This window comes from Haliotis cracherodii, unplaced genomic scaffold (genome assembly GCF_022045235.1).
Source record: "Haliotis cracherodii isolate W230 unplaced genomic scaffold, xgHalCrac1.p SCAF_5, whole genome shotgun sequence".
Classification (NCBI taxonomy): Eukaryota; Metazoa; Mollusca; class Gastropoda; order Lepetellida; family Haliotidae; genus Haliotis; species Haliotis cracherodii.
Genome location: NW_027266308.1, coordinates 52,803,941 through 52,829,549, shown reverse-complemented (window position 1 = coordinate 52,829,549; position 25,609 = coordinate 52,803,941). Strand labels below are relative to the sequence as shown.

The 25,609-nt window shown below is 37.9% G+C and overlaps 2 protein-coding genes across 2 annotated transcripts; both read left to right on the top strand.

Moving 5' to 3' along the window:
* The first annotated feature begins 110 nt into the window (after positions 1-110).
* On the top strand, positions 111-7,473 carry LOC139443747 (uncharacterized). The gene is made up of 7 exons (XM_071224670.1): positions 111-293; positions 3,261-3,378; positions 3,832-3,997; positions 4,461-4,607; positions 5,344-5,513; positions 6,338-6,471; positions 7,101-7,473. Exons 1-7 carry the CDS (start codon positions 111-113, stop codon positions 7,191-7,193), a joined length of 1,011 nt encoding a protein of 336 aa, XP_071080771.1. The 3' UTR covers positions 7,194-7,473.
* On the top strand, positions 7,115-22,342 carry LOC139444277 (uncharacterized). Its single transcript, XM_071225203.1, has 16 exons — positions 7,115-7,165; positions 10,594-10,783; positions 11,805-12,124; positions 14,276-14,422; positions 15,374-15,506; positions 15,712-15,888; positions 16,043-16,182; positions 16,271-16,447; positions 17,023-17,063; positions 17,176-17,210; positions 17,427-17,527; positions 17,690-17,860; positions 18,043-18,089; positions 19,318-19,425; positions 19,955-20,071; positions 21,793-22,342. Exons 2-16 carry the CDS (start codon positions 10,655-10,657, stop codon positions 21,939-21,941), a joined length of 1,992 nt encoding a protein of 663 aa, XP_071081304.1. The 5' UTR covers positions 7,115-7,165; positions 10,594-10,654; the 3' UTR covers positions 21,942-22,342.
* Positions 22,343-25,609: the final 3,267 nt, after the last annotated feature.

Sequence of the window (25,609 nt, the reverse complement as noted above, 5' to 3'; positions counted from 1 at the left end):
TTTGAACATTAATGACCAGGACCCACTTAAAGTGATCTTATTTATTTGCATGGAGAATCTTATAGCGAAATTTGACCCCGTTGACTCGCCATTATTATTATAAAATAAACATGACAGCTCATGGCTGCTCCGGCAACAAGTGCAAGAGCGACATAGCCACCGACGGCACTGTGTCCATGTTGTTGACGTCCGGTCATCTCTATCATTACGACGCCAGTGGTAAACTGCTTGGTGACAAACAACTGGGGAAGAATCACTACACAGACACTGCCATAGATCCTCACAGGAAAATGGTACGTCCTTCCCTAAAACCTCGGTTTTTTTTCGGGGGAACATTTGGCTTGTCTTTGCTTGTGTTTGTGATGGGTGCAATCAGTTGGGCAGGATACGCTCATCTTTTCGCGAACACCTGGTATCATCCCTATTTGATAGTGATTCATAAACACATCCTTATGATCAAGCCGGAATCGTTAAAATGGACTTTAGGCAGAGATTTCTCATGATTATGGCAATGTATATTTGTCGCTTTTATTTAGACACTTAGGTGACAATATTTCATTAACTGGAAAAAAATAAATAATGGCATTGGTTTGGTTCTGGTTCCACTGCCTCCATCCCATGACTACTTCCTCTTTCCCTTACGGTCAGATCACCTCGGGATGGGGGATAGTAGCCTTTGTTTGTCATACGAACCGATTAACGAGGATCAAGTGGTTACAATGTGTGACCCAGCAGGTGATGCATTTAACTAACCATTGGTTTGCAGTGAAGTAGTTATACTGCTGCTGTGACGTGAAACAACATTCACTCACAATGTTGGTTGGTTGGTTGTTTAACGCCGCACTCATCAATATTTCAGCGATATGAGAGTGGTCGGTAAATAATCGAGTCTGGACCAGACAATCCAGTGATTTATATCATGAGCATCGATCCACGCAATTTGGATCGATGACATGCATGAACCAAGTCAGCGAGCCTGACCACCCGATTCCGTTAGTCGCCTTTTACGACGAGCATATTCACCTTTTACGGCAAGCATGGGTTGCTGAAGACGTATTCTACCCCGGTCGCACTCACAATGTCCTCTCTGGATATGCAGTTTACACAAATTACATGTAGTTTGTGTTTGTTTCAGTCCCCTGCGTTAGTTTTTATTCCGCATTTTCGTAAACAAAAAAGCTGTGTAACTCAGATTTGCAGATTTGCGACATGTCTATGATGTATTAACCTCAATTTGTATTTAATTTCTCATTAACATGATGATTGACACAGTCTTGTCTATTTTCAATTCAGTAAAAACAAACAAGGATCACACAACGTTATGCAATTTTTAAATTATCTGTTAACTTGTAAGATGACTACTCATAAATGGTTTGAAATATATCATCACATCCGAAGTCGTTTTGATTTTATGGTGACAAAACGTTTTCGGCATCGATTGAAAAATAAGAATGAAAGGGTTTTGTCGGTTTTATTTATTAAAATGTATATAACGTCGCATCGGCAATGTTCAGCCATATCCACGTAACAAGGAAAACGCGTCATGGAAGTATGGCATTAAAACACATCATCTATATGCCAAAATTAGTATTTGAAACAAATTTAGTATTTGAACACTAATATATATTTGCAACAAGGATTGTAAGCAAACAGAAAGCACATCCAGACCACCTCACTGGAGACAAAGTGGACTTCAGCAGAGTTCGCCTCATCACATACAGCTGGTTTTGGTTGGTTGGTTTGTTGTTTAACGTCGCAATATTCCAGCTATATGACGGCGGTCTGTAAATAATCGAGTCTGGACCAGACAAGCCAGTAATTGACATCATAAGCATCGATCCACGCAATTGGGATATGATGACATGCATCAACCAAGTCAGCGTGCCTGACTACCCGATCCCCCTTAGTAGCCTGTTACGAAAAGCATAGTCGCCTTTTAGGGCAAGCATGGGTTGCGACGCTACCAACAATTATTTAATGTTCAGTGTTTGAGTTAAAACACTGATTGATTATAGTAAAACTGATTATGGCAGGAGTTCCGTGTCACACATCGGAACAGAGCATTTAACAATCTCAGTTGGTATGAGCCAAACACACACCAAACAAGCGCTTTGTTATTCTAACATACAGAATAACGGGCTTAAAACACGGACAACATTAAAGTAATCAACAGCATTATGGAGAAAGCATAGGTTTCCTTAGGTAAACTGCCTCTTCCTAGAAAACACACGGAGACAGTAAGTAGTCTGATGCTTGTCAAATATGATTGCCCTTCATAGTAGCCACTGAGATTGTTGGTTTCCAAGCACAGCGTGCATTCAGTTTTGTCCAATGCGTTCCGTTGTCTACAACACACGACGAGGTGGTGGAGGGATTTTAGATCGTAAACACCCTTAGCAAAAGGTAATGGAATGGCAAACACAGAAATACAGATAATCGGAAATTTGGATCAATTCAAAATCAAACCGAAGAAGATCCAGTGGCAGGATCTAAATACATGATTGTGAAAAATAAAATCTCCACAGGATACCGGAAGTTGGGAAATGAAGATATGTGTTCAAACTTTCACAGCGCTGAAGGATGATTACTGATGATGATGATGATGATGATGATGATGATGTTTATGGTGGTGTCCAGAAATGGCTGATTCACATGTGTCACTCCTACCCGTCATAGTACATGACGACCAGGGGATCGTTGCACACACGCTCGACCTGTGTCTAGTCTGTCTATATCGTGTTTGGTTACATTACCGGCGTTGTAAGACAACTGCAAACTTTGTACCTACAAGACAAGTTAGTCTAGTCAAACAAATAATGCGACAAAACCCTTTCCATATCCAATATAAATCTCTGCATAAAGCAGAGTCGATTGCACAATTCTGACTATATCATGAGCGTGTGTTTATGAATCACTATCAAAAAATAATGATACCAGGCGTTCGCGAAAAGGTGAACGTATCCTGCCCAACCGGTTGCACTCGTCACAAACACATGCAAAGACATGTAAATTGTTCACCTGAAATTACACGGGAACAAATGCTACAAGTCAAAACAAGGAATTCCATTGAACATCATTTTGTCACTGATGCGTCAAATTTGGAAATGTTGTAACCTTGATCAAACAACTTCTTAGCAAGAATCGCATGACGCTCTTTGAAATCTTGGTAGAAATAGGATGCGCGATTGTATCTCAAAAGTTGTGAAATGTAAAACATTCATTAACAATATATGTCCAAGAATGAGCTTCTCTTACTGCAGGTTATCTACAGTTACTTCTTCCAAAGCTACCCACATCACATTCCGGTGCAAATCCCCTGCCTTATTGCAATGGATTACTCGCTGTCAAAAGTGATCTGGACGGATTACTGTGTTGGGGGTAACTATCTGCAGTGACAGGGAACTGTCGGTACGCACGAACTCATGCATGTATGTGGTGCAGAAAGACAAAGGGTAATACTAAGAGCCGAACACTATTACTGGATCACAAAATCCACCCCACCCCCTAAAAAGAAAGGAATAGAACAATTGCAATGTGCAAACCTGAAAAGAGAATCACAGTCCCCGTTCGAATCATTGTATGTTTACAAAGATGAGGCAAAGATTTTGTGTTGACAAGAGAAACACTTCGGCAGAATTTGCCTTTCCAGTAGCATGCGAGAATGACTAGATCATCATGGCAAAGAACGTCTTGAAGATATGGTTTAAATGTCGTCATCTAAATATGTTCAAGGCATCGACTACCAACTAGGCTCACAATCTTCACGACAGTTTATATATTACCTTGTCGGTTAAAATAGTTCATACCGTATGTAGAAATTATGTTGATAAGGTGACGAGGACTATGACACACAGAACATGGCTGACAGTCGCATTCAACACATCTACTACAACGACAATGACAAGAAAGTTTACTTTGCTGGTTACACCGACGGCGGCAACACCATCTTCAGATACGACACCGAGGAGATCCAAAACAACCACGGCAGCCTTCATGGGTAAAGACTTTTTAAACATTCACCATTGGCGTCTCTTGTTATAACAGCAATCAAGAAAGCAGATTCAAACACAACTATTGCTTTTCATGAGCCTAACTGCACGAAAAGAGTTAGTGCAGAGGTGGTACGTAGTGGTTAAAGCTCCTGAGACCCAGTGTCGACTTCTTTCTTTGTCTCCCCTGACCTGTTATCTATCGATTATCGCTAAAGCCTCGCTCGTTCGAAAAGGAATAGTTTTTGCCCTTGTGATGATTTAGATCTAACCAGATTAATTTTGCGACAGTGACACTTGTTCAGTGACACTATGTATACTGTATACTGAACAAAAAAGGTTAAGGATCATGAATAATTTGGGGAATATTTTTTATGAGATTGTGTGCTCAGTCTTCACAACAATATTAATTCATTCTTTTGTTACAGAATAACGTTTAACAACATCATTCGTTTTGTAATTCAAATGCAGATTAACGATAATGCCATCGCACCAGAAGCCAGCATATGACAAGTACGTGAATCCCTATAACATGCACGGTGCTACCTCAGTTTCTGTCGGAGGACGAATCGATTCCGATCGTGGAAAAGTTGAGGAGGTGCAGTTCTATGTTGCCAGGTAAATTGAGAATTATATCGCAGTGTACAGAAAAAGACGCAAACATGTCGTATTTCCTTTTTAAGACTTTAAATTTAACAAAGTGTTGATTGTTTTCAAAATAGCCAACCCATGATATCAGAGACATATATGGCCTATTGAATGTGGTACATATTTGTGTCAAACATGATAGAGTATAAAGAGTATTTGACTAATCACTTCCGGCAAAGAGGTTATCTACGACGTATCATAATAGCCTGTATTTTAAAACAACGTGTGTAACTTCAAACTGTTATCTCGTCTTTTTATTGTTTTGTTTTGAACAAATGTGACCTGATTTCAGTTTCTCAGAATACAAAAATGCTAGGCTGAGTGTATCTTACAAAAAATATTCTAATTGTAATTGTAGAAAACATAAATTGACAGAAAACTACCCGTGAAGATCCGGGGTAGAATAAGTCTTCAGCAAACCATGCTTGCCGTAACAGGCGGCTATGCTTGTCGTAACAGGCGACTAAGGGGATCGGGTGATCAGGTTCGCTGACTTTGGTTGATGCATGTCATTGTATTCCAATTGCGTGGATCGATGTGCGTGCTGTCAATCACTGAATTGTCGGGTCTAGACTCGATTATTTACCGATCGCCGTCATATAGCCGGAATATTGCTGAGTGTGGCCTTAAACAACAAACAAACAAACAAACCCAAGAATAACATTTCAAGTGTAGGCAGTATAATGTAACATGTAATATTCATCAGACTCAGTAGCGGTGCCGGCAACAGTGTCAAGAGCCTTGAGATCGCCGCTGGTGTCAACAGTGTGATGTTCATGGCACAGACCTCCGTGGCATCCATTGACCACAGGAATGACATCAAAATCAACAACATGACTGTGGGAAGTTATGGCGGTTCGGATGCAGTATTGTTGGGTAAGTACGCTATTTGAACATACTTGTTGATTTCGCTGTTCCTTGTGACACTTGTGAGTGTTAAAAAAAATGGACAAAAGAATTGTTATATTGAAAGTAGACAGTGATAAATTGAATTTATTTAACAGAATCTGGGATACTTAACATGTTTCTAGCTTTACATGAAACATAATACGTTTATCGCATTCTACCCTTGCCAATACAATTTTGTGTTGTCTGGAACAATCTAGGCTTGAGTATGTTAAAAACGCAGACCATTTTTCAAACTTCCCACAAAGCTGAAACTTGATGAAGATGTGCCCTGGATATGTTCATGGCACAGAGTTGAAGAATTTAACGTAATTAGAAAATTGTTTAATTAGTGAACAGTCATATTCTATTCAGCATCGTATTCTCAGAAACGAAGCGAGCGAATAATTATATTGCATTTTTAATTTAAGAAAAATGATAACAATTATTATTTTTCTATGACACCACCACCGACACTCAGAATGAGACGATTGTGCGAAAAACATAGTCTTACATATTATATGCTTTATATGATACCTTACATAAACTTTATATGTCTTCTTTAAAGTTGAAAATTACACCAAATGTACTCTCACACCAAGCCGAAAACATTACAAGACCATCATCAGCGACACTCTCCTTCCTTGAATTGCAATTAAAAGCTCCCTAAAACATGATCTATACTTCAATTAAAGAATAAGTATGATATTATATCATATTATTGGAATTGTCAATCAGTATTCGAACTTTTAAGTTTACAAAATGTCAAACAGTTATCTAGCCTCGGTAATTACATTTGATGCTTTTATTTGCAGGTGTTCCAAGTGATTTCAGTATTCGACTGGCATGGCACACCTTTGCTAAGACCAGTGGACATGCAAGCGCTGTAACGGTTTCTGTCAATGGCTACAATGGGAAAAACAGGGTAGCCTACATTGCATCCTCTAAGGTAAGGTTACGGTACATAAAGTGTCCACATAATGCACCACTGTCCTTTGTATTTGTAATTGAGTTCGGCTAAACCGAGCCTTGGTATTTCTACATTGCCAAAATTTTGAAAACATAACTAAAATGACATAGTAAATTCCAATATAAAGCATCCTCGGTTCCTTATCAGCTGAGGGGGCACCGGTGGCCCAGTCGTCTAAGGCGCCGCGATTCGCTGTGCAGAGTTGCTTCCCTTGGGCACGCCAGAAACCTATGATTGTGGGTTCGAATCCCGGTTCGCCCCGATTATGTTTCTAGGTTTGTCAGCACCATACCCGTGCTCGTGGGTTTCACGTTTCAAGTGGTAAACGTCTATAGCTAAGACCTGCATCACTTCGGGCTTTCCTCCCACAATCAGCTGACACGCCGTGATATAACTGGAATACTGTTAAAAGCGGCGTAAAACCTAACTCACTCACTCCTTATCAGCTGTGTATCATACATCAACAGACACCTTGTCATGATTCAAAAGCTTTGACAAAATGCTTATTTTACATGAAATCAGATAAAAAAATATTCATTCTAAATATGTAAAGCCTTTACTCTGGTGGAGATTTGTGGGGTAATGTTTTTGTCGCTGTCATTTCGCAGGAGGTAGAATTCTTCGAAGTGAGGCCAATTTCTGGCACCAAAAGAGCAAGATCTCAAGATACTCAGTACGTTCTCGTAGTTTTGGATATGTAAACGCGTCTAAGTTTATCAAAGATTCACTCGATTGAACTGATAACAATAAAGGATACGACACCAGAATAGAGTGACGTTGTTGTGCCTACATGTGATGTTCCCACCTCCGTTGGGATTCCGGGGAAGAATAGGCTCTCATGCATGTAGCAAGAACCAACTGGTATGAAGATCTGGTCGCCAGGCTTGGCTTTGAGCATGTCGTTGAATTAAAATCGGTGAAAATGAAATACATTGCATATTAATCACATATCAAATGTATAAAGGTTTATGGCGCATAAACGTATTTGATATACATATATATGTAGTTGCCACGATATATATATATGTATATATATATATATATATATATATATATGAGAGAGAGAGAGAGAGAGAGAGAGAGAGAGAGAGAGAGAGAGAGAGAGAGATGGTCGAATAGTTGGCGTTATCGAGTGAGAGAGGGATTATGTGAGTTTAAAAGAAGTTCCTTAACTTTTCAGCCATTTTACTGCCATGTATTTCAAATTTCTTTTACGCCTGTATCCATAACTAAATCTTGTTTTTTCTTAATTGTGTTTGTGATATTTGATATTGCTTCATAAACACTTCTTATGATACAGTTGGAATCGTCTAATGGACTCAGCTTCTTATGATTATGGAAAGGTATTTGTCGCTTCGATTATCAAATTATGCGTCATGGCTCATGGACAATTTCTTGAAACGATTTAACGGACAGCACCGGGCAGTGCTTCTTTGTACGGTACTTCTAAACGTCGTGGCGTAGATTATTGATTGACATATTATACTATTTACATCAACACAGCTATTGTGACAATTTTAGTAGTTGCAAATGAACAGCATACTACACAACGTGCAATTATCTTGTCAAACATTGATATTAGGCTGCGGAAATGTTCTGTTTTCAGTAACTATGGCGACATCAATATCAATGAATCCGAGGATAAATACCACGACATTCTATATGGGATAGTAGTGTGTAAGACATAGTGTTTTGGGGTAAACACATTTGGGAACAAAATAGGCATCCTCCGCGTCTTGCTGTTCTGTTTCTTTAAAAGATGCATGTGAATCAGAATTTCTGCTCAGACTGGCAAAGTCAAAAAAATTCTCTTCCATTGATTTTCCAACCTGAACTAGCAAATAAAGGAGGCCAGAGACCGTTCATCTGTTGTATATACTGAACAACAAACGTTCCTGTGACATTGAATGAGATTTAATCCAAAGTTAAATCTAAAACAATTATATTGGAGATTGTTTGGAGATTATATTGAAAAATAAAAGTGCAAAAGATATTCTGCAACTTGGTCTTATATTGGAGTTGCAAAACTTATTGAACGCACCTCGTATATTTATAAATGTATGTATTATGCTATCTCGTGGGTAATGTTCTTCCATTGCCATTGCTTTATAATACTGTTTTATTTCTATTTGCTTACTACATCACTACAAAATCTACATTTGGAAGATCTTCTCGTCTGTAACTCGTCAGTGTATCTTCTGACAAAAAGATGAAACTTTCGGTATTCGTTAACGCGTATGCATAAATGCTAAGATGTTCAAATGTATTCTACAGTCAGAATATATGAACCATCATATGCTGATATGTTAATGCATTCTATTAAACATTCATCCTTTACTAACATATTTATATAAATGTAACGTTTGTCATTTAAGTATAGCTACATGTCACAGCGGGGAAAATACAGCTTTATACAACCATACCTACAAGGCAGACTGACCTATAAGTGTACGAATCCTGTCACACAAAAGACCACTACAATCGTTCGTTCCTCGAGCGAGCAACAACAAGCTGCTGAATGTAGCAGTGATTGGATTATGTAGTGGAGTAGTAACGCTGACTATCACCTCTCTTGTATATTTGGTCAGTTCTAAAATCAGACAGTTATCAATCTACCTCTTTAATGTTGCATCCATGGTCTTGAAACTGATAACCGATTATTTTTTGTATTTTTTACTGCAAAGTCGTTCAAATATCGTTTTATCAATTTACTTCCGGAATCTGTATGCATTTTATGGTATTGTTCAGTTCTATATCACAATCTAAACTGACCTAGCTCGTGATCATGAGACTATTGCAAATGGATACATAGTCAAACATTCAATAGGATGCACAGCTCGTTATGATAAAAGACATTGTCCGGAACGAAGAAGCATGACGAGTTGTGTTTAACACTGCATGTACATGTGTTATGTTAATGACTGCTCGTTATCTCAAAGAATGGATGCCATTTAAGCGGTTTCAAACCTACAACCTTCTGATGTTGCAAAAATGGTTAATAAATGATGAATTTATCGCAAACCCTCCCCTATCTATGGGGTTTATTATGTTTAAAATATATTCAGCACAAACCTTCCCTCACTTACCCTAAATAATGAATATAGCATGCCTATGTTACAAATACACCACATCTATAGTTTAACTGATGTATATGAGATAATCCACACAGGCCTTCCACACCCAGCGGTGCAGGTGAAGTATTTATCAATATGTTCAAAAATATAGCTTAAATTATCATGTGAGGGATGTTTTCTTCCATCTTTTAACTATTTGCTGCAACATGATGATGTCTGCGTGTTTTTCCGTTGCTTTTATACAACTATGTGGCCTACAATACACATATTGACTGTTATGTTGTGCCTGAGTGTTCAAGACAAAGCTTCGTGTGCCCGTATATCTTGACTGGTGTTATCAGTGTAAGATCAATATAGATTGCCCTAATCACACACTGTGAAAGCCTCTTTCGCTGGTGATAGTATATCCTGACCCCTCCCCGGTGGTCTAGCAGTCCAAGGGCAGATGACGAATTATGTCCCTTAACGTGTATTATTGTGAGTTATTAACTGGAGTAACAGCCTGAGCCGCCTCTTCACTTGGCATCAATACCCACAACCTTCACTCACTCACGTGTGGTAGAAATAACATTATCTATGTGACATTCTTACACTTCTGATCTTTCTATATTTGCTGATAACAGCATGTACCCCATGAGATTTATAGAAAGCATTATTACACACATAAATGTAAAGTAAAGTGAAAGATTTATTTGTCATAAAATGTACCAGTGGTGCTTAAGATGATAACGCTTCAATCGAATCTGTACTTATGTCATACAGACATATGTCAACAAAGAAATATGTGGTAAATTTATCGGCTTTAAGTAAGCACTGGCTGAAAATTAGACCATCCTCATTCCTGTGTTGCTAAGATGCAATCTTTAGTTGTCTACAAGTTGCGATTCAATAATGCAGACAAGTCATTCAACGACCGAGAGCTGAGAGCAACAGAGTACAAGGTATGGGATACTTTTATTGTGGTCAGTGTTACATCTCAGGTTTACAAACAACTGTAACTTCAGTGTATGTACATTTCTAATTTCAGACATTTCTGGCGGTTTATCAGTTTGATCAACCTTTGATCATTGTTCAAGACGAAATCGATAATGAGTTTGTCTTTGATCTGCGCCCTGCTCCTGACTGCCGAACTGGGAGCTTTGGCTCAGGACAAGCACTTCATGGGAGGGTCGCTGACATTCAAGTTTATAGATGCATCCAAACCAAATGCGCATCAGGTACCTTTTACTTTACTATCATAGGGGCGGCCGGGTAGCCTAGTGGTTAAAGCGTCGCTCGTCACGCCGAAGACCCGGGTTCGATTCCCGACATGGGTACAATGTGTGAAGCCCATTTCTGGTGTCCCCCGCCGTGATATTGCTGGAATATTGCTAAAAGCGGCGTAAAACCATACTCACTCACTTTAATATCATAGTTATGCAATCATTGCAAAAAATCGTGTTAATTTATTATCTTTGCTTAGTTTATGAACAACTGGTTTGCCTGTCCCAGACTTTTATTATTGCTGGTTGTAGACGTAAAATCAATCATCGACTCAATGATATACATTGTAGCCACCATCAGGTCAAGGTTCACATGTACATGAGAACACACAAATTGCTAGTTAGAAGTTGATATCACTGGTCATCATTAACTAAGTTCTGAATGGCACAATGGCTCCAAAATAACATCACAATTATAATGAAGATCTTTATATTAATATGCCTTTATAACTTCATAATCTGTTACAAGGGGGAGCACTCATTATTGTTCTGTGTGAGATACCACGTTGGTGTCTCATATAACAAAATTGTAATAGATATTTCCCATCAATGAAAGGGGTCAGCCTTTAACCTCTCAAAGAACGAATGTGTTGTTCCTAGAATAAATACATATCATGCCAGTAATTTGTCGAGGTTGTTAACATGGTAATGTGTCATTTTGTGGACACGAGACATTTCGTAACATCTACAGCACAGCGAGTACATACTTCTTATGACAGTCGGAACAAAGACAGTGAGATTCTAAGAACACATTCAACTACTCCAGGATGTCATAATGGCCCCATCCTCTAAGGGAGATAAGATGTGTACTGTTTTCATTTTGGGCAGATAGAGAATTAAGTGTCAAAAGTTGTGAATTTACTCAGACAAACAAATGCGGTTAAATGATGTTTTCTTATAGTTTAATGAATTCTCCCAAATGGAATTTACCCGGGGTATCGAACGTTTTTAAACACTTTCTTCTATTTTCTTCTAGGTTGAGTTAACTGTCGTTACCGGATGGGTTCTAGGCGAAGGGCCTTGTGGAGAACACTGTTCGACGAAAGACCTCGGAAGGAGCACAATCACATCTCGGAAGATTATGACAGACTTATATGGAGATGCATATTTTGGAAACTGGACTTCGGAGACTAATTACCTTCATGGAAATGTCTCTTTCAGGACAATAACTGACAAAGTATCAAAGGGACTAGTGACTGAAGAAATACAAGCGGTGAATGTGCCTCTCCGATGGGAACAGGAAGTTGCTGAAGTCGTTTTGGAAGTCGACCCTGCTGCCCAATATACAGATTTTGTGTAAGTTTGTTACAGATTTTCATACAATAGATAGAGTTATCGATGCGAAAACCTCTAGCCTCTGGGAAAAGCCTTTCTGAAGCTCCATGCATCGATGCACTATCGCGATATCTTCATCATTTTCTCACACCTGGTGTCACCACTATTTGATTGTTATTCTTAAGCACATGCCCATGATTAAGTCGGAATGGTATAATGGAGATTTATTATGATTATGGAAATGGCTTTGTCGCTTTTAGTTGCATACGATCTATCAAGGCTCCTTGACTGAAATGTTGTCAATATGGATAACGCCTGATCCAATCATCCATAAGCAAACATATGGCCCAGATTCCTAGATTCTGAAACTATGCTCTCGCCATCATCCTGGAAAGCACTATGGAGATGCTCTTTGCCCTGTGCTGCACAAGAGTCAACTCGTGCAATGTAATAGAAAGTATATACTTTGTTACACAGTGTTTTGTTCTTGGTAATATGATCTCCGCTAAATGTCTTCAAGATGAGCCATCCCCAGTCCTCTCTGCATAGATACCAGCACTGAGCCTGTTAATGGAATGTCATTTTGTAACTTGAAACTCCACAATATCTGCTCGGATCCGAGCACATTCTGACCACTGGAGGATATAGTATATATGTCTATCCATCTGTAACTCTATATATACGTCATGATCCATTAAGCTTGAGATGTGTAGGCCTGTAGACAGATTACATTGGCTGCTGGTATTTATCAAAGGTAAACATTGCCTGTAACTTTCATTGAATTTCCAATCTTCAGTGGCAATGCAATCAAAGCCATATTGTGCCATTTAGAAAATTGCAGAAATGAAAAGATACAATATATTTAGATGATACACACGGTACTATAAATAAACTGAATATGCGAGGACCATGACACGTATGGCGGCCATCACAAAGAAATTATTTCTATCACCATAAGGGTAGAACGATCGTGTGTACTAACTTTCCGGTATTGTGCACATTTGCCTTTTAGCAATTTTCAAGTTGAATAAAAGCGACAAAGCCTTTTCCATAATCATAAGAAATCTCTGCCAAAAGCAATATTACGTCACACTTGAATCACTGTTGAGAAAAATACCATATGACGAAATCCATTATTCATGATTGATTAAATGACATCTGAACAACAGGCTGACGCCAGCGACGTCTCTGTAGAATTAAATTTGCACCGCACTTATCATTATGGAAAATCAGTATGAACGCCAAAGAAGATATGAAAATCAACAAACTTGAATCTGTTCAAACGAAGGGCTAAGTCAGCATTAGACTAAGACCAGATTGCATGATCTACATTTACGCTAGAGATAGATACGGAAGGTTGTTGTTCACATCTCGGATATTTTGGATGTTCATTCATAACCAAACACGTTCGAAGTGTCGAGATATTAACCCCAATCAGAACTATGTTGCAAAAACGAGCTTCTTTAGTATTTGTCTTTCCGTAGGACTTACGTAGCAGCCGTATTTCAAAATTAACATATCAATCGAGGTTTCAACAAAATTAGCGAACGCGCTTTCGTGTCACTGGATTGTCTCGCAAAACTTCATTTTCTTGTGGCCGCCGTCGTCCAGCCGGGGAACTATTGTGCGGCATAAGCCAACAAACAAACACTTACTTTTTTAAAGCCAATTTCAGAAATGGCGGGTGCTACCGGTAGAAGTGGGCATGCTTTAAAAGGATTTCAAAGAGCGTCATACAACACTTGCTCAGAAGTTGTTTGATGAAGGTTAAAAATTCAACACCTCAGTGAAACTTTCAAACTTATGGTAGATATGTGGAGGACATTTCCAAATTTGAGATATCGGTGACAAAAATTATTTCTGGTGCTTTTCCCTATTTTGACTTGTAGAATATGTTCCCGTGTTGTTTTATGTGAACAATTGACTTGCATTTGCATGTGTTTTGACGGTACCACCGGTGAGGCAGGGTACGCTCACCTTTTCGCGAAAATCTGGTATCATCACTGTTTAATAGTGATTCATAAACACATGCTTACGAAATAGTCAGAGATCTGAGTGTCTATTCAGGCGTATATACAGTCAGTAGAAAACCATTGGCGCAATGTCAGTGTCAGTGTATGCTGAGCAGTCTGTGGTCATTGCAACTGATTAATCATGTTGCTGTTTTTAAAGGATGCGTGGTATTTCCTGGAAAGCCTATGATTATAACTACAGAGGTGATGGAATGTTTCATCTTCAAACAAAGATTAATGCACACGAACGAAATGACACCATGCAGGCGAACAACAGTCCCGTTGTTATGTTCAAGCCTTTATACAAGTAAGTCAACACATCTCGTGGAGTAGGTTATTGTTTTAGTTATTGTTTAAAGGTATAAGATAAAATCTATTTGGTGTTCATTAATTTTGTAAATTCGGTTTCGGCCCGTATTATGTAAGCAAAGTATTTCCATGGACATGCATTGTATAATGTCAAATACAAACAGAATATAACCAACTGAGTACGTCCAGAACCTCAATTCCTTTACATTTGCATTTTCCATTTGGTTATCTGGAAATGCCGATATTTCTGAACAGTTAATTGCAGTGATTTGGTTATGTCTATTTAACAGTCACTCATTTTTTCAAACCATCACTCATTTTTTTCAAACGTAAGCTGTGACTGGGTAATTTTGTGTAATCTTAATTGGTTCAATAAAGACAGGGGTTAGAAATGAATTTACAACCACTGCCCCCAACCATGTTAGAAATGTACATTTGTGTACATCTATTGATTTTCATGGATAAGATGCCAAAAATATCTATCATGATGTGTATATAACACCATATAGAAGAATGCAGAGGATACTGACTAAGCGCCAGTACCGTTAATTGTTTGGATGTAATATCGCTAACTTAAGATATTTTCAATTGAAAATAACAAATATGATAATATGATCGGCTGCTGCTCAGTTTATGACATTCATACATAGTAGGTCGCGTTAGAGCATTGTCTTCAATAGAGTAGTTCGATGATATTTGAACGCAACTATTTTGTATGGTTATGCAATCCATTTGTGATGTAGAATTCATATATTGTTGTAACAATAGGTTTATGTTTAATTATTAAATATAATTTGCTTCATGATTAGAACTGATGACAAATATACATATACCCTATATTTTGAAAACATGACGTATAATTCATTGCGAAATCATTGCTTCTCACCCTGCCCCTAACAGACACGGACTTAAAAGGGTTTCAGGTCCATATTACTAGTATGTCTTGCAGAGTCCTCCTGAACAATTTAACAGTCATCAAACTCGCTACCTTGGACCAGGATGGGGATTATGTGCAATGTCGACAGGCAAAATTCGTAAGCGCCGGTGGTGTACATGCACCGAACAACGTCACAATAAATAAGGTATTTTTTTCTGTGATAAAACATGATGAAATTCAGAACGTACATTGATTATTATACTAAAACCGATTTAGAACGACGTGTAAATTTGAAGGACCTTGTATATTATCAAACTATACATGGACTTCGAGCCATAAAGATCTTTCGCAAGGCATCTTTATGTACAACAGGGATGAGAGTGATCATATTTTATATGATCTGATTTTAGGACTGCAGCATTGAAATCAAGGCTTATGAATCGGATCACTTCTTTGATGGAGGATTTGGGGCTATCGCCGTTCAGATCAACGACTATAACTCCAATCCTATAATGCGGAAGGGTGAACGGTATCCACATCTTTTAAATGGGCCATATCGTCAGGAGCTCAGCGATGTAGTAGTTCAGGTAAGGACATAGGTTATCCACACAAGATTTCACGATTTGGCAGATGTGTGAAACATAATTATTATGATAGTCATAGTACTCAACTTCTGTACACAAAGGCCTGTGACCTATATGTAGTCATGATTTTCATTAATTGTTTTATTTATCATTTCAGTTCATGATACAGACTTTAAAAATCATAGAGGCGCCTGAATTTGTGGCCCCAACAAAAAGCAGTCAGCATGTGTTCTACGTTTATGTTGGCTCAACACTGGAAATACCTCTCTACGCGAAGCCATACAAGTCACCTTCAAGGTACGCAGTATGATAAATACTGTATGTTTCTTAAGCACAAAAAGAAACACAATTTCATCCTTATTCATTGGGATGCGCTTTTTTTCAGTAAGGTGGACTTCTTCAATTTGAGATCCATTCCAAGGCAACCATTTGTCATCCCACCACTAAAGTCAGACACGAATCGCACGAGAGATGACGTCAAGTACACCATAGTAAAATGGCGCCCACAAAAGTCTGACGTAGGATCCTATGTTATTGGTGCATTGGTTACAGACGACAAGGGGTAAAACTGACTCATGAGAATTATTTTATTATTTTTCGGGTTCATAGTAAGAGCAAGTTTCATTGAACTGGAAGACAATAATAGCACAAAGCATTACCTACATACTATCTGAAAAATACAACTGAATTTTTATCTTTTCAGCAATAACTTATCCTGAAATGAGCTGATTTAGTGGGGTAGTTATTTTGTATATCGGAAAAGAACTTGCACTTGATTGGCTTGAGACATACTTAAGACGTAATTAATCTCATAAAGGGTTTAACTAAATTTAACATTTACACTTAAAATATTCATCCGATCTCTACAAATATAAAACGTCAATATCGTCACGATATGGCTGAAATATTGCCAATGTGACGTAAAGCATTAACTCACTCACTCACTAAAACGTCAATACAAGAGAATAACCAGTTTTGATTCCATTTGGCGTAAATGATAAAATAGCCGTGAAAACTATAGGATGGGCCACTGAAACAAAAGATGACTCCAGTGCAAACGAATATATGAGATGTCACTTCATTGAAATATTTGTAAATGTATCTACTGTCGCGCTCTGTTTCTATTTCTGGTTTCAGAAACGACGGATCTGATAGGAACTACAACATAATAGTCAAAGGTAGGGCTCTTTGATATTCTTATCAAGTCATTGTTATGTGGAATATATAAGCATTATATACATGGTATTGTCTATTAAATGTGCATTCACCCGTCCATTCTTTTTTTTCCAGATATAAACGTCACCACACCTGACGTTGTACCTGCAGTAAGTACATGTATATAAGTATGTTAGATATGTACCTAAATGAACTGCTTAGCCTGGATCGTCATATCCTGGGATGAGACAACTCTAACTTCCTAGTATTAAAGACTAGAATTATGCAAAATGGCATGTGCAAAGGAAGGGTGTTCCACTCCTCATTCTTTGCATTTGAAATATGTGAAATAAAGAATACATGGTGACTACTTTTCCTTTTCTCAGAATCGACCATACTTTCCGTTATTCCCGGATGGGGAAGGAATACAGTGCCTACAGAATTCAACGTGTTCTTTTCCTATCTATGCTGCAACTGAGCGTAGTGGGTACGAAAATTCATAATAGTACATTCACCTCTAGTACTGATCTTAAAGCTTAAATGGAAAATGTCTGTGATGATGACAGAGGTAAATCAATAAATAGTGATAATAAATATTATACAATATTGTACAAACAAATACACATAGTTTCACATATTGTTTGAACAGTGGAAGGATCGCATCTTTGAAGTACACAGCTTCAAATTTGAAGGAAATCAACGTTGCACCGCCAATACCTATTACCATACATGGGCAGGACATGTTTGTGAGTGACGTGTCCTTAACATCTTCTCAGATAGGAAGATGGGATTTATGTTTCCGGGCGCTTGATGACAGTGGGTAAGAAAATATATTCATTATACTCACCAAAGCAGGAATATGCTTAATTGGACAATTCGCTTAATTGGACAATTTCTTATCCGTATTCTACATATATATATTGTAATTTATTCTCATAAATTATGGAGGATACATTACGGAAAAATATTTACATAACTGTTGCATACCTCGTTGTTTTGCAGTGCACAATCGGAAGAACGATGCCTTAGAATTTCAATGGAAGTTACTGGTTAGTTAACTACGATACTCATTCTATTTTGGATGTTTAATTGGGCTTAACTAAAGCATTATGTATCCGTTTTATTTTGTATTTAAATCTCTGCAAAAACAGTATATATTTCAACGCAGATTTATGAAAACAATTAATTCAAATAACCTTTTCCCCTTGTAAAATCTCAGATCCAAGGAATATAATATATACTTTAGCAATATTTTACTGTACTACACCCCTAATTACAAATAACTCACTTCTTGTTTCTGTATTCTTTCAGTTATATAAGCTCATCAAGCATATTAACATTGAACTTTTTAAAACTTTTTTTTCAAACATGACATGCATTCTACATGCTTGTGAAAGCCTTTCGACTTAGCAAAATTGAGAAATTGTCTCGTTTCACCGTTTAGAGGAGGTAGCCATTTTGTACAAGGACGATTGGCAGCGAGATTATGACATCACTTACACCGCGAACATATTACAAACAACGTAGAACACAAATTAAACAAATTGATACAAACAGTCTGTCTGCTTATAAGAATTCTGTGTCAAGTACCAGATAGAGGTAGATTCACGATTTAGAAAACTCTACACTGACAAGGTAAAGCCAGCTGAGCGCTCCGAGCAGTTGACGAAGATTCGATTTAGAAGGTCAACTGTTGATACAGAACGAAAACTTCCTATTGCTTCAAACTTGGCTCCCGTCTGAACTTATATCTTATGACTGCCCGAAAACTATGTACGCTTACGGGTGACGATGATCAATTAACGGTGATCTCTGAACTTTTCAATTTCATCTTCTCTCGTACTTATTCATGTACATTTAAACATGTCAACGCGAGAGAACAATCAGTCTCGACCATCCGACAAAACGGCTTCCATGTGGGGTGTGGCAAAATAGCGTAATCCTGCCCCACAGGTAGCACCCGCAACTCACACAATTTGGCTACAAAAGTAGGTGTTTGTTGCCTGACACAGTACTCCTGCCATGCGAAGGTGGCAGGTAAACAAACCAGACAACCAAGTGAATGATGGACCGGAAAATCAGGTGACACAATAGCGCAGAAACATGATTATTGCTGATTACTTTTGAGCCTTAATTATTTACCCAATAATTGGCACACATACAATAATTGTGATATTGGACTTGAATATCCCTTTAAGACAATTACTCTCGGTTCATAAAGATATTCTGCACTATAAAGCTAAAGTTTACCTACATTCTGTACATGTCTATTTATAGACCCATGCAATTCAACTCCATGTAATCATCGAGGGTCATGTGAAAGCAATGGCACATCCTTCAACTGTAACTGTTTCCCCGGAATTACCGGTCGCCTCTGTGAAACAGGTATTTGTAAATAAATAACTTACATGTATATGATTGGAAATGAGTGTGTACAGATTTGGAAAATACCCTTCAGTGACGGGATCGGTTGGTCAGGCTCGCTGACTTGGTTGATGCATGTCATCAATCCCAATTTCGTGGATTGATGCTCATGATATTAATCACTGGATTGTCTGGTCCAGACTCGATTATATACAGACCGCCGTCATATAGCTGTAATATTGCTGAGTGCGGCGTTAAACAACAAACAAACCAACCCTTCAGTAAATTCAATGGTGACGTGAACACCAAGTATTTGTTATCCTGGAGCGAACACAGATTAAGTAATTAGAAAATCTATAAACAAAACCATGCTTTTGTTAAAAAAACCGTTCCACTTCCTAATGGTTGAAAAGTTTGTATTCTTAAGTTATTGCTATGTTACATCTCAAGTTCAATCATTTATGAGGTTAAGCTGTTTGACAAAATAACGTCAACGTCATTGTGTACACAGGAGTGATGCTTTTTGATAGAATACAGTTTTCTTCATCAGCTATCGACGAATGCCAAAGCAACCCCTGTCAACACAATGCTACCTGTCTCAACACTATGCCTGGTTTCTATTTCTGTGTTTGTCTTTCGGGGTTTACTGGAAAGAACTGTGAAACAAGTAAGTAATCAAATATATACCCTACGCGTCTGCTGCGCGTCACAACTTCTGGGAAGTTATTTTTTGTCTTATTGTTTGACTGTTTCTTCTTTACATTTAAATAAATAGAAGCGCAAAAACCCTTTCCATACTCATCCGCCAAAAACAGTCCGTTGTACGAATCTGACTATTTCATGAGCATGTGTTTATGAATCACACGTGAAATAGCTATGAAACTAGATATTCGCGAAAAAGTTAGCGTATCCTGCCCAACTGGTGACCAGTCACAAACACATGGAAAGGCAAATCAGTTGTTCACCTTCTAAAAGCGGTAAGAGACAAATTGGGAAATTGCATCGGAGATCATTTTTGGTCATTTTATGATTTAATTTAAGAAATGTCCTCCTCATGTCTACCATAAAACTTATTAAAAGTTTTACTGAGGTCTTTAATGTTGTAACTTTGATCAAACAACTTCTGAGTCCCATGTAGCTCTTTGAAATCTTTGAAGAAGGAGCATGCTCGATTGTACCTAAAAAGTTGTGAAACATAGACACCAAAGGCTGGAGTTGCAGGAATGTTGCTGCATACAAAGGGAAACTAAACTACTGGAAAGTTGAAAGTTGGAAAAAATGCTTTATCTCTCTGAATCTTCATGCATACATCTAAATATGAAACAGATGGGGGGGGGGGGGGGGGGGGGGGGGGGCATCACTGGTCTCCTTTATTTGTTTTTGTAGAAATTGGCGATTTTGATGGTAATTGAACGATATCAGATCATCGATATACCTTGAGCTTAAGTTAAACGTTACCTTGTTTTGCCTTTGCCAATCCGAGGAGACATTCCGATTCATATGTATAAAGAAAGAGATCCACAAGGAGGGGAGCACAATTGGTACTTAAGGGGATGCCTCCTGCTTGCCTAAATGTCTTACCCCAAAATATTACATGTATGTTATCAATGAGGTAGTGCAGCATGTCGCATATTGTTTTCTCAGTAAATTTGAGATGGCATTTGCTTTTATTTTGTGACAAACTGTCCTGAACCTCGGAAGATAGATCTGTGGTCACCACATTTTGTAACAAAAACCTCATGAATCAAGGAATTATTTTTTTCCTTAAGTTTGTCATGTGGGATAATGGTGTACAAAGTTGAAAAATCAAATGTTTTGACAAAATTGAACTTGATCCCTTTGAATTTTTGAGAATCCAAATGGTATAAATTTCACTTGTAAATATAAAGACAGTCCTTCCTTGATTGTATTAAGGAATATGGCTACTCTTTTAGACATGGATTTGGTGGTACATTCGCTGGACCCAGGAATAATGTTCTCTTTGTACGGGTATTTATGGAGCTTTAGAATCCAGTGCAAAAGAGGAATTGACATGTCTTCAGGTTTTAGAGTCAAGCCAAAAGATCCTCAGTTAACATACCTAGTAAATGCTAAATTATTTATAATCCATGAAGTGCAGATGCACCCTCGTACTTTCATATACTTGTATATTAATATAGATATTTATCATAACTTTGATTTGATTTGATTTTTGATCAGAAAACTATTAACACCTGATCTTTATAGAAATTTTGACGTATAACTATGTGTGCTTCTTATTAACAGACATTCCAATGATTGTTTGAAATGAAACACGTGAATACGTGAACTACAATGCGTGACATCTTAAATCTTAGATCTTTGTGGGATGTGTTCTTTGAAGTTCATATAAAATGCACTCTACTTCAGCTATCGACGGATGCCAAAACAAGCCATGTCAACACAATGCAACCTGTTTTAGTGCTGTCAATCCTATGCTGCCTGGCACCTATGTCTGCATGTGCAGTATGGGCTTCACTGGAATGAACTGTGACCAAAGTATGTTAATAGAAATATGAACACACTGAAGAGTGTGATCATATTCTAGCGAGGGCCCTTGTTTTATAGCCCCGTTATGTAAGAATTAATATTGACGCTGTGCTGTAATATGTTTGACCCCCGTAGATAGAGTAACGTCTCCGTAATGACAAAGCGTTAATATACCTGTCGTTTTACTATTCAAATGTACAATATTCTCTTCCGTAATTCTACTTTCTATTACAAAACGACCCGTGAAGATCCGGGGTAAAATAGATCTTCAGCAACCTATGCTTGCAGTAGCAGGCGACCCTGGATCGGGTGGTCTGGCTCGCGGACTTGGTTGATGCATGTCATCGATACCAATTTATGTCAATGCTCATGATGTCAATCACTGGATTGTCTGGTCCAGACTCGATTATTTACAAACCGCCGTCATATTGCTGGAATATTGCTGAGTGCGACGTTACAAAACAAACCAGCCAACCAGCCAATTATTACAAAACAGAAATAACACGCCCGTGTGATGTATAATATTGCCCCAGTAATATAGTAAACGTTTAGAAAAAAACACACAAACATGTAATAAGAAGTAGCAGTTAAAACACAAACATTATAATAGTTGAAATGTCCAAGAGGACACTGTAATGAAGAGCCTAACATATTCGTGAAAACGGGAAAATGATTGAGAACATCTTAATAGTGTATACTATCGACCCCGCTTTGTCTCTTTCACTGATGACACCGAAACTGGCGTTAACCCATCATGTAAACGTTCGTTTAAAATATGTCGAATTCTGGAGAGTATAGCTTTAATACCTCGTACCACGTGAACTACTCGATCTTAAATTATTATCTATTCGGCAAAGGTCAACACACACACCCTCCCCAACCCCACCGAACCCCCTCGTTTTACAAAGGGCATTGCATGTTAGTGCTGATGTCTCATTTGAAGGATAACGCAATTAGATAGACATAAAAATGATATCTAACTGTTACTATTTGTATTATGCATTCAATGTTTGCTAATTCACTTGTACATTTTTCAACTTTCATCAACATCACAAGTGTTCATATCATCATTTCACATCATTTTGCTTTGAATATATGATCTATGTGTGTTTCTTGAATTTGCCAATAACACTGAATTGTATTTGCCTGAATTTGTGTTACTCTATTTACACGTGACGGTGATATAATATGCGTTGTATACTTATATTTTCCTTTTTATTTTTTCAGGTGATGGTCACACCGTGCATAACTTAGACGTGCATAAATTGAAATTAATCAAAATTTGCAATAATGTCGATGGTCATAATACAACACGTTGTGGTTAATGATCGTACACACTGCTACCATTACGTGATATAACTAGTTCGCTACCAGACACTCCACGTTTCATATGATCCAGTGTGGTCAGTATCCATGCCAATGTATATCAATACCTGAACATTGATGTCTATCGACTTTACTGACTGAGTTATGAATTAGAATTATAAGTGAAATTACGATTTGATTCCAAGATTATTATGATTTAAATGCGGTTTTCGTGGTGCCCGAATTTCTGTATCTGTGTTTTGAATGGTTGCTTTGTGTTGCAGATTTCTGTAATTTAGCTGGCGAAAGGAGTCATTCTGTGTACAAACGTTAAACCAACACACGTAAGTTGTGACCCGTGGATATAGCCTTTCCTAACCAATTTATATGTCATCAGAGGGTCAAAGCTGAATCAGTACAGTAATCCGAATATTTAGACACGGAAGTAGTACGCAATATTTTCTAGCTTCAAACAATGTATTTATCACATTAAAGCATATAGAATAAAATAGGTAAATATATGGTGATATGTTTGACATTCAGGCGTAAATCTAGTGAGAATATGTCATCGTATTCAAATGATGGTTACTGTTGTTAATGTAGCGTTGATTCCATTCTGAGTATGTCCATAGTACTTTCGAGTCGACCCGTGAAGATTCCGGGGTAGAATAGGTCATCAGCAACCCATACTTGCCGTAAAAGGAGACTAACGGGATCGGGTGGTCAGGCTCGCTGACTTGTTTGATGCAGGTCATCGATCTCAATTGCATGGATTGATGCTCATGATGTCAATCACTGGATTGTCTGGTCCAGACTCGATTATTTACAGACCGCCGTCATATAGCTGGAATATTGCTGAGTGCGGCGTTAAACAACAAACAAACAAAAAAACAATCAAAAAAACTTTCGTGTCCATGCGCGTGTTCGTGGGGCCATCAAAGTAGTAACATCTAGGACAAGCTGAATCGTGACCTTCCATGAGAAACCAAAATTAAACAGTTCAACGGACGTTAAATCCAACTTTTTCACTGCAGAACAGGCATAATTAATTCAGATCGGTTCAGAAATTCATTTCAGTTAACAAGAAATCTGTGTGATAAAGTTGAGATGAGAACGTGTTCAAAAGGGGACTATGTATTTGAATTGACGATTCATTTCATCGTTGATGTTTTTCTTAGATCAAGCGAGGCCAACGGCTGGATCCTGATCCCCAAAAGAGCACTGCAATCGTTTTATCCTCAAGTGATCAACAGCAAACTGCTGAATAAATAACATCGTTCGGTTCGGCAGTGGTGTAGTGACGCTCCTGAAAAATCCAAAATATTTTTTGAACGGTGTTCTTTTTATAATCGAGTGAATGTCAGAAACAGCAGTGTATGTTTTGTTTTGCTCATTCCATAATCCCCAACCACTTCATAATATTTATGTTATATGACTTAATTTGCATATGTAAAACAAAAGTGGAATAAAACATTATACACCAAACCAGGTGTTATGTTTAATGACTGTTCGTCTTCTCGGTTGTTGAATTCAAAACCCTTAAGTTATTTCATGAGTTCGCATGACTTACTAAAATTTACATAACTACACCCAGAAGGTTGAATGTAAGACAAACTTACTGCTTGCAATTGAGGTTCGTGGTTGATCATCTGAAAATTTTCGAAAACTTCCATAACCCATGTACAACATACCTTGTACAAACACACTCACCATTCTGTCACTCAAACTGATAACCTCAACGACCTACATTTCGTTGTTCATTCCTCCGGTGTTAATCTCAACAACAGTCACTCACAAGTAACCGATATACGACTTTGAAGATATTTCTGTGACTCAGTTTTTAACTTGTGTTCGTCACTTGCTGCCAACAACGTTTGAAGTTAAACATTCTCTTTATCCCACGAACTTCAGGAAACTTTACAACCGTTGATTACTTAACTGAACGATTAATGTGTCACAAAATGGATTAGTGATACTTATGATGACTACATTTCAATCGATTCCTCGCTTTCATCGTAACGGTATATGTCAGCAAGGAGATTTGCATAAATATTATAAGCTTTGAAAGTATTTGAGACAAGGATTCTAAAAAAACTCAAAGAATGTGTTTGAATTTTTTGTAATCTCAGAATCCTACCAAGTTCTATTATTTCAAAACACTTGACTTTTCAACTGTGTTCACCACACGACAAACGCTTCATAAGGGAGAACTTCATTCCCTTGATCTACAGGGCAGTTGTCACTGAATGAAGTAATCACAGACATAGTTAATCACTATATTAAAAGGTTCGTAAAAAACTTGCCTAAATTGAAAGCCAATGTCGTCTAAAGTATATGAGAAAACAATATGTGAAATGCTGGTAACAGAGTGACAATAATCTATCCACAAAAT

Bases quoted from the DNA above. Each gene is read 5' to 3' on its own strand.
- LOC139443747 (XM_071224670.1), top strand. From the start codon at position 111: ATGACAGCTCATGGCTGCTCCGGCAACAAGTGCAAGAGCGACATAGCC. The intron at 294-3,260 runs GTACGTCCTTCC...CTCTTACTGCAG, and splicing joins TAGATCCTCACAGGAAAATG to GTTATCTACAGTTACTTCTT. The intron at 6,472-7,100 runs GTAAGGTTACGG...GTCATTTCGCAG, and splicing joins CCTACATTGCATCCTCTAAG to GAGGTAGAATTCTTCGAAGT.
- LOC139444277 (XM_071225203.1), top strand. From the start codon at position 10,655: ATGAGTTTGTCTTTGATCTGCGCCCTGCTCCTGACTGCCGAACTGGGA. The intron at 16,183-16,270 runs GTACGCAGTATG...GCTTTTTTTCAG, and splicing joins CCATACAAGTCACCTTCAAG to TAAGGTGGACTTCTTCAATT. The intron at 16,448-17,022 runs GTAAAACTGACT...TTCTGGTTTCAG, and splicing joins TTGGTTACAGACGACAAGGG to AAACGACGGATCTGATAGGA.